We start from the raw sequence: 9,405 nt of genomic DNA on the forward strand, positions 1-9,405 counted from the left end.
GTTGTTTTTTAATTTTCTTTCATGATTTCAGCTTTTACTTGGTAGTATAACAATATAACTGGTTTCCGGGGCTTGCCCGGGCAGTTCGCCTTTCTTTATAGTTGCAAAGATACTGAACGAACTGGTTTCCCCATAGGTGGCAGTTTGGTAGTTTCAAAAACTTGTAATCAGATCGATCTGGATTTCTAGGTAGACCTAGCAAATCGGTGGATTTATGAACTGGTTTCCTGAGTTAGTTCAGGCAGTTCAAATTTTAGATGTTATGGAATGCATGTATTTTGCTTATGTCTAACTACTTGTACATATTGTTTTGTCACTTCATCATTGCAGCCTAGGGTTGTAGGTCTACAACAAATACGAAATGTAGAGGCAAGAAGCTTATGAGCGCGAGTGAACGTGTTAGCTTAAGAAAGCATGTTGCTCGCAGAGAGCGTTCTCGCTGAGTTGAGCCTAGAGTTGTAGGTCATCAACTAGTAAGAACTGTAGAGGCTAAGAAGCTTATGAGCTTGAGTGATTGTGTTAGCTTAAGAAAGCGTTTTGCTCGTGGAGAGCGTTCTCGCTGAGTTGAGCCTAGAGTTATAGGTCATCAACTAGTAAGAACTGTAGAGGCTAAGAAGCCTATGAGCTCGAGTGAGCGTGTTAGCTTAAGAAAGCGTGTTGCTCACGGAGAACGTTCTCGCTGCGTTGAGCCTAGCGTTGTAGGTCAGCAACTAGTGAGAACTGTAGAGAGCGAGTTGTGCGTGTGTTTGGAGATTGTAATTACTAGCTTTGATACTGAAGAGTCGTGTATACATGGTAACAACAATAATAGTAAAAAACGCAACGGAAATGAAAAAGAACTTTATTGATAAAACTTCTTTAAAGAGTAAGTGTTCCATGGACGTGGTAATACTTGACCGTCCTGTGTTTTGATCCAATAGCCTCCATTGCCAACAACCCGTTCTACTATGTAGGGGCCTTCCCATGTTGGTGCCAGTTTGGAGTCATCCTTAGTCTTTTTCAGGACTAAGTCACTAGGCTGAAAAGATCGAGGATTGACTCGCTTATTGTATCAATTCTTTAAAGTCTGATAATAAGATGTCACCCTGATGGTTGCTAGGTCGCGGCGTTCTTCCAGTAAGTCAACCTCTCGAGTGAGAACGGAGTCATTCTGCCCAGATTCGACGAGCTCTGACCAAGTCGTGGTGACTGTCAGTTCGGTAGGGATGACGACCTCTGTACCATAGCATAGTGAGAATGGTGATTCGCCTGTACTGGAACGAGCTGTAGTTCGATGGGCCCATAGGATGTTCTCCAACTAATTCGGCCATTGACTCTTGTTCTTTTCAATCTTCTTTTTCAAGTTTTCCAAAATTGCCTTATTGCTGGCCTTTGCTTGGCCGTTGCTTTGGGCATACTGGGGAGTGGAAAATGCATGAACGATCTTCCACTTTGCTAGGAATTTCTTGACTATTTTCCCCTTGAATTGTGAGCCATTGTCCATCACCAGTATGTGAGGTAGACCGAATCAGGTGATTATGTGAGTCCAGATGAAGTTTCTGACATGTGACTCTTTGACGAGCTAAAGGGATTGCTTCTACCCATTTAGTAAAGTAATCAGTGGCAACAAGGACGAATCTAAATCCGGTGCTCTTTTATGGGATAAATGGTCCCATGCTATCCAAGCCCCACATGTGAAAAGGGCAAGGACTGGCGATGTTGATTAATTCGCGAGCTGGCTGGATGATATTGTGGCCAAATGTTTGGCATTTGATGCATTTTAGTACGTACTTCTTGGCGTCGATCTGCATTCATGGCCAAAAGTAACCTTGGGAGATCGCTTTATGAGCCAAAGAGCGACCTCCAACATGGTTCCCGCATTCTCCCTCATGGATTTCTACAAAAATCAACTGACCTTGTTCTGGGTTTATGCACCTCAAGTGAGGTCCGCCTACAGACTTTCTGAATAGTTTGTTGTTTACCAGGCAGTAGCGACATGCCTGATATTGAACTTGCCTGGCTTTGGTACGGTCTTCTGTGGTTGTGTCGTGTTGGATGTATTCTATGATGGGTTGCATCCAGGTTTGACACATCTAAATGTCAGAGAGTGGGCACAAGTCGTTGATTGCTAGGACGTGCTCATCTTGGTAAGCAGGTCGGTCAGTTACTTCGATAAATAATTGTCTAGGGGGGCAGTTCGGTGTTTGAGTAGCAAGATAGGCTAAACTGTCTATGTGGCGATTCTCGTCACGCAAGAAGTAGTGTATGGTGGTTGTCTTAAAAGAAGAAAGTAACTGATAAACAACGTGAAGGTATTTAGAAAGGTTACCTTCATGGGTAGTGTACTCTTTAGCAATCTGGCGAACAACCAGTTGCGAGTCACTAAAGACTTTTAGCTCCTTGACACCGAGCTGTAGCACCAGTCTAAGTCCCATAATTAAAGCTTCGTACTCCACCTCATTGTTAGAGGTCGCAAAATCGATGCAAATTGCTTTCTCAACCATAATGTCATCTAGTGACACTAGGACGACTCCGATCCCGCTTCCTCCGGGATTGCTAGAACCATCCACAAAGAGTGACCAGGCTGACTTATCTGGCTGTTTGGTGGATGGGATATCTATTTCTGGCTCCCAGGTTAGGTCGTCAATAGGAAAGTCTACTAGGAAGTCAGAAACGACCTGTCCTTTCTGAGAAGTTTGCGGGACGAACTTGATGTGATGTTCCCCGAGTTCTTCTGCCCATACCGCCATACGAGTGGTCTTGTTGTCTTTGAGAATGATCTTCTTCAGTAGGAGGCCGGTGAGTACTTTGAGTGGATGTGCTTGAAAATAAGGCATGAACTTCCTTGCAGAGTATAACAATGCGAGTACTGCTTTTTCAATGTAAGAGTAGTTATTTTCAGCCAGTGTTAGCATCTTGCTTGTGAAGTAGATCAACTTTTCTGACCCTTGGTCCTCCTTGAAGAGAACTGAACTGATAGCAAAGTCAGAGACCGCGAGGTAGAGCCCCAATGTTTCACCATCTGTTGGTTTTGCCACGACAGGTGGTGTTAAGTTGTTAGGTATTCTTTTAGAGTAGAGAACGCTTGCTGGCATTGGTTGCTCCATGAGAACTGTTCCCTTTTTTTGAGAATTTGTAGGAAAGGTTGTCATTTGTCTGACACTCTCGATATGAATCGATTAAGAGCTACCACCATTCCTAATAGTTTCTGTATTTGCTTCTTTGTCTTTGGATCGAGCATTTCCAAGAACGCTCGGATCTAGTCTGGATTAGCCTCAATTCCACGTTGTGATACCTGATACCCAAGAAATTTCCCAGAGGACGCTCCAAAAAGGCATTTTTCGGGATTCAGCTTCATCTGAGTTCGGCATAATCTGGAGAACGCCTACTCGAGGTTAGTGAGGTGATCAACCGCTTTCTTGCTCTTGACCACCATGTCGTCTATATAGACTTCCATGGTGTCACCTGACATGTCTTGGAACATGTCAGTGATGAGCCGTTGGTAGGTCACGCAAGCGTTCTTGAGGCCGAACGAGAAGACGTTATAGTAGTAGATTCCTTGCTCAGTGATGAATGAAGTTTTCTCTTGGTCCTCTTCTGCAAATGGGATATGGTTGTACCCACTATATTCATCCATAAATGACAGGAGTCGTGGCCGCAGGTCTGGTCCACAAGTCGGTCGATTCATGGTAGAGGGAAACTATCTTTAGGCGTTTCTTGGTTGACATTGGTGAAATCGACACAGAGGCGAACGGTGCCATTCTTTTTGGGGACTGCTACTATGTTAGCGATCCAGTCTGGGTAGTCGGCCTTTCTAATGAAGCCGACTTGTTTGAGTTTGTCGATCTCATCATTAATTACTTTTTGAAATCTCAAGGATAACTTCCTAGGTCGCTGACAAACTGGTCTAGCATTGGGGTTGACATTTAAATTATGACAGGCAATACTAGGATCTATACCAGGTACATCAATGTACGACCAAGCGAAAATATCTTTATTCAATGATAAAAAGTTTACAAGATGTGCCTTGAGGGTAGGGTCAAGGTTAGCCCCGACATAGACAAACTTGGGATCATCTTCAGTCCCTAGGTTCACTCTCTCCTTTTCTTTTAGTCCAACCGCCGCTTTAGAAGAAGGGGAGCGACTTCAGTGAAGCTGGTCGTGGGTGATGATTTCTCGACCTGAGGAATGGTGATCTTGGCAACAGGAATTGGTGTGACCTCTGAGGTCTTGACAATGGGAGCTGGGGCGACCTCTGTGGTCATGACAACAGGGGCTAGGGCGACCTCTGGGGTCCTAACTTGTGGGGGTTGACTTTTTTGACAAAGCCCCCAGCGATGAAGTCTTTGGCCATCTTGGTGCTGGCGAGTTCGCTTTTGGTCCGAATGGAAGCCCCAGCGGGCTTATTCGCTGAGAGGATTTGATTGCAGTGGTAAGCCTCAAGCTGGTTGCTGCAAAGCTCCATCATACCTCTGGGACCGGGAAAGCGGAGTACTTGATGGAGTGTTAATGGTATTGCTTGCATTTGGTGGATCCAACGACGTCCTAGGATGACATTATAAGGACGAGTGGATATCCAGAACGCTGAAATGTGTGTTGATGCTGACTTTGTCTTCCCTGGATCTAATGGAAACGAGGAGTATGATGTCACCAATTGGGTCAGCTCGAGACCCATTGAATCCATAGAGAGGGGCAATTGGATCTATGAAGACCAACCTAGGCAGGTTCATCTCTTTGATGGTCTAATAGAACAAGATGTCATAGGAGCTACCTAGGTCGATCAACACGCGCTTGACTGTCCAGTCGATAATTCTGACGTGGACAACCAGGGCATCATTATGGGGGAGGCAAACCTTGTTGAGGTCAGCCTCAGTGAAAGTTATATCGCCAGAACTGCGACTTGAAGTACGTGGGACAGGTGAGGCTTGCGAGGAGAACTGGTAAACTTCTTGAAGAGCACCTACTCGTCTGCGTTTTTCCCTAGTGGACGTAACATAATCATCTTGGAAGGTGATCATGTTGATCGTCCTGTCGTTGTCTCTGTCAGATGAGTGTTAACAACGGTCATGATGGAATCGGTCGCTGGGATGTCCCCTTGTTTGAGAGCGAGCTTGGCCATGGTTGCGAGCGGGAGATCTTCTACGCTCTCTGCAAGCCATGAGGTTATGGTACAAGTCGTCATCGGCTATATTGGCATAATGCTTTATATACCTTGATTTGACGAGGTCTTGGAGGTAGTGTTTGAGCCCCCAACACTCGTTGGTGTCATGACACTTTGCTCTATGGAAGGCATAGTATGGCTTTCCTAGTCGATCTTCTGGCTGTCGTACCGCAGGTTAGTAATAGGCGGCTTTCTTGATTTTCTCCAAGATGTAACGGGAGATCAGGTAAGTAGATAAATCACTCACCGCGCGCGCTTGCGCCTCCCTCGAAGTTCGGGTCGCTAAATGCTGGGGACGCTTCTTAGAAGGTGGGGCATCGTCAGATATCGCTACCACTTGTTGTTCTTCGGTTAGGCCTTCCCGTTTCAGGCCTTCTTGTAGCTTGATATATTTGTCTACTCGAGCATACAGCTCAGCTAGAGTTTCTGGACGTTCTTTCAAGAGTGATCTGGAGAGCGCTATGTTGTGTACACGGGAAGCGTTGGTGAATGCCAATGTGGCGAATGACTCTTTGAGGCCGCTCTCCATGCATAGCAGTTCGGTTTTGAACCGACCTAAGAAGGCGTGGATGTCTTCATCTTTGCCCAGTGAGAGCTAGAAAAGTGAATCTAGGTCGGCTTTTTACTTTGTTGTGGACGATTGGCTAGCAAATAGATTGGTGAGATTCTCAAAGTTCTTTATCGAGTCGGGCTCGAGTGAGAAAACCAATCGAGTGCCATCTTTAAGGCTTGCGGAATAAAGCGGTAGTGGAGATGGTCGAACTCTTGGGCACTATAAAGTCGCGAGGCTCTAATGTAGTGAGCCACGCGGTTGACCAAGACATATGTTGCCATCGCATTACTGCAAAGCGTGGTTGGATGAAACCGAGGGGAAGGTTTATCGAAAGTACCTCAGTAGTGAATGGGGACGCTTCGTTCACGTCTTTAGCATTTTTTGAACGATCTGAGTGGCGCCCTTCTTGACTACACTCTGATCGATTCTTTGGCGACGCCTTCGTTAAATCCGCTAATTAACTTCATTGATACCGCCATCTGCTATGGCACCATTTGGGTTTTGGCGATCCACTTGTGCTTTCAGATTACAACATTCTCGCCTCGGCGAGGTGATGTGCTCGCTCATTGTACCTAGTTGATTTGCTAGGGCTCGATTTGAGCTTCGAGGCTTGCCATGCTTCGTGGGCTTCGAGGGTTTTTCTTATGGAAAGTGGTTTCTCAAGAAATTGATACCACGTGACGACTTTTCAATGTAAATGTGTGAATTAGTCCGAATTTATAAATGTGATTAAAGTGGAGGAGAAGCGGGTTAGTAGATTGGAAAACCGAAGTTCGCTTTTGAGTTTAATCGCCACGATCGCTTCTCACTCGAGGGGGAGAGTTGAATCAGGTCTGGCGTAGTTCATGCAGATGGTATTTATAGTTGTTGTGCGTGCAGATATGCGCAACACGTGTACTGATAAGTACAGATGTGTGGTTGAGATCAAGGATGCGTGTAGGGCTAGAGTTAGTAGGAATTTCGTAATGATGGGGAATGATTGCAGTAGTTCGTATATTGTGGTAAGGGGTTGTACAAGTATGGCCTTGGTAATGATTGGATCTGGACAAGGGATGATGTCATGAGATCGTTTGTTGTACCTGCGTCACCCTGGAGCGAGCTGCTAGGACGAACATCTTAGATCGCAATGATGTCGTTGCTTGTATCACGAGCTGAAGTAGACCACCTACATGAGGTGAATTGTTTATAAAACGAGCTCGGAGGACGAAGACATAAAGTCGATAGGATATTTCTGCTTATGCTGGACGCGTGCCTTATATTCATTAGATGTGAATATTATTCCCTCACAAATCCCTATAAACTTTGAACTTACAAGACACATTTTGGTCCACTACTGATTTAGACGTTCTAATGTGGTGTTAAACTGTGCCGGAATTATGAACAAGTCCCATTAAACTTTTAAAGGAATTCCAACTTTGAAGATATCATTTACCTCTTGTCTATTGACGTTCTTTATTTTTTCATCAATTCAAATGTAAATCTCATTTCACTACTGATCAGCTCGATACACAAACACACACGTGCCATTCCGCTCGGATAACAGAAACCTATTTAGAATAGAAATTAGTTCTAGTGAAAAAATAAATTAATAAATAAAAATTCTGACATAGTCCATATCAGTCGGCTAAATAATTTCCAATCATATCTTTGCTAAAAGTCAGGAGACATATATGACTGTGGTTCTAATCTGAACTCTCATTATAGCTTATTCGCTAAGAAAACGAGTGATAGATGGATTGTTGACAAACGAGGAGAAATGGTTAGGCAATTTCTTGGTATAACCTGTCGATAAGTAGTAGATATTTCAGACAAAATGTCGGTATTTAAGGTGACCAAAATATCAGGAATTTTAGACCAATTTATCAGTCGAGAATATATAAAAAAAACAAACCCATCCTTGATATCAAGCAATTAGAAAGGGGTTGTCTCTTGATCCGGTTTCAGCCATGTTCAAATCCTTCTGGTATTCTTTACTGTTTTTTGATGATTGGTTAAATTTATTTTCAAATTTGAAAGATTGTTGTTATTATTATTTGCAGGGGGTCTCAAGAGCAACAAGAAATTCCTGGGCCATCTTCTTCTTCTTGGTATTCTCCATCAGATTCCTCACGCCCATCTACACCGGGTAGTACTACTACTAATGCCCCAAGACCATCTGATTTCTCACAATCACAATCGTCGTATGGGCAAGTTGTTTCTCCTTCTGAAGCCGTAGCCATCATTCATCTCTTAAAGGACAGAAGGTATCGAATGTTAATTGGACTTTTCTTAACCACATATATACAGATCTCTTTTTAGTCTGAGAAATTACACAAGATCAAGCCCCTAGTTCTAGACTAGTAATTTTATTTATCTATTGCCCACATGTTTTAGTTTTATATCTTTTCTTAAAACAAAGATTATAGTGTTCGACTTTGTTATAGAAAGTTTTATCTTGTATATATTATAGGTAATTTCTCAACTGATATGTAGTATCGAATGCCTTGTAGTGTGGACGAGTTGCGAAAACTCTTGTCTGATAAAGATTCGTACAATCAGTTCTTGCTTTCACTTGATCAAGTAAAAATCCAGAACAATGTGAGTTGCACATTACATTTATTATTTCACTGTGGTTCCACCATACTGAACTCTTTCTTTTCTGGATCACTTCTTAATTTTCTTTTTCACATTTACATAATTTTTTATCTCTGTTTTCTTTTAAATTATTAGTTACGGGATGAACTCCGGAAGGGAACTTTGCAGCTTGCAAGTGAGTATTTTGACGTGTTAACAAAATGAAACAATTTACCCGATAGATTGCAGTGATGTTGTTTTTGACACGTGTTTTACTATATTTTTGAAATAGGGGAAAACCAGGAAAAGGAGCCACGCATCTTGGAACTTAGAAATCAGGTGAGCACTCTCAAGTCCTTTCTCCATTGTGCTTACCAAGAAGAGCAGAAGTTGGGGTCATTATGATAACTTTTGTTCCTTTTTCAATTCACAGTGCAGGATTATCAGAACAACAGAGCTTGCTGCTGCTCAAGAAAAACTCAATGAATTGCAGAGACAGAAAGAAGAAAATTTGAAGTTCTATTCTCCCTCAACTCGTCTGCAAAAGTTACAAGGTCATTAGAGTTCCTTGGTTTATTCCTCGTTGGTTAATTACTTCATATAGCTCCTTTGTACAGTTGCTTTTAGATTCTTCCTTGAGATTTCTAATTTGTGATGATTTCTCTTTGCAGATTCCATGAATAAAATCGAAGAGGAATCTGAGACTCTTCACAAGCAGCTTCTTGAGAAGGAGATTGACCTGAATGTGTTTCTACAAAAGCACAAGAAGCTTCGAGCGGTGTATCACAGGCAGGCACTCGTTCATCTTGCTGCGAAATCATCTTCTGGTTGAGGCTATCGACTGTATGATATATGAAAAATACCCTTCTCAAACAGTAGCATTCTTGTCTCATCCATATCGCACCACCCAGCTTCTTGACATTTGAGCTGATAAAATTAGAACAATCTACAGTTCTTTTTGTATTTTTTCTTTGTTTATATTTTTTTTTTGTCTTTCCATTTTTCACTGATTTGTTAGTTGTCATAAACCTGTTCAGCTTAAAGTTCCTTGTAAAATATGAACATTCTTTATCAAGGGTGGTCTGGCTGTCTGGCTGCGTAGGCCAATGTTTTTATAGGTAAAACTCTTCTAATCTATTTCATTGCTTTCAACGTGATA

At 42.8% G+C, this 9,405-nt stretch overlaps 1 protein-coding gene across 1 annotated transcript; it reads left to right on the forward strand.

Annotated features, from left to right (window-relative positions):
- Positions 1 to 7,516: 7,516 nt before the first annotated feature.
- On the forward strand, positions 7,517 to 9,405 carry LOC147482524 (vacuolar protein-sorting-associated protein 37 homolog 1-like). The gene is made up of 7 exons (XM_086580221.1): positions 7,517 to 7,656; positions 7,733 to 7,936; positions 8,183 to 8,270; positions 8,403 to 8,442; positions 8,539 to 8,585; positions 8,680 to 8,800; positions 8,918 to 9,405. The coding sequence occupies exons 1-7, from the start codon at positions 7,640 to 7,642 to the stop codon at positions 9,076 to 9,078; spliced, it is 678 nt and encodes a 225-aa protein (XP_086436347.1). The 5' UTR covers positions 7,517 to 7,639; the 3' UTR covers positions 9,079 to 9,405.

This window comes from Coptis chinensis, chromosome 8 (genome assembly GCF_015680905.1).
Source record: "Coptis chinensis isolate HL-2020 chromosome 8, ASM1568090v1, whole genome shotgun sequence".
Taxonomy (NCBI): Eukaryota; Viridiplantae; Streptophyta; class Magnoliopsida; order Ranunculales; family Ranunculaceae; genus Coptis; species Coptis chinensis.

What these genes read in the sequence shown, in the direction of transcription:
- LOC147482524 (XM_086580221.1), top strand. An exon ending in GGGAACTTTGCAGCTTGCAA is followed by an intron (nt 8,443 to 8,538) that starts GTGAGTATTTTG and finishes TTTTTGAAATAG; the next exon opens with GGGAAAACCAGGAAAAGGAG. An exon ending in TCTTGGAACTTAGAAATCAG is followed by an intron (nt 8,586 to 8,679) that starts GTGAGCACTCTC and finishes TTCAATTCACAG; the next exon opens with TGCAGGATTATCAGAACAAC.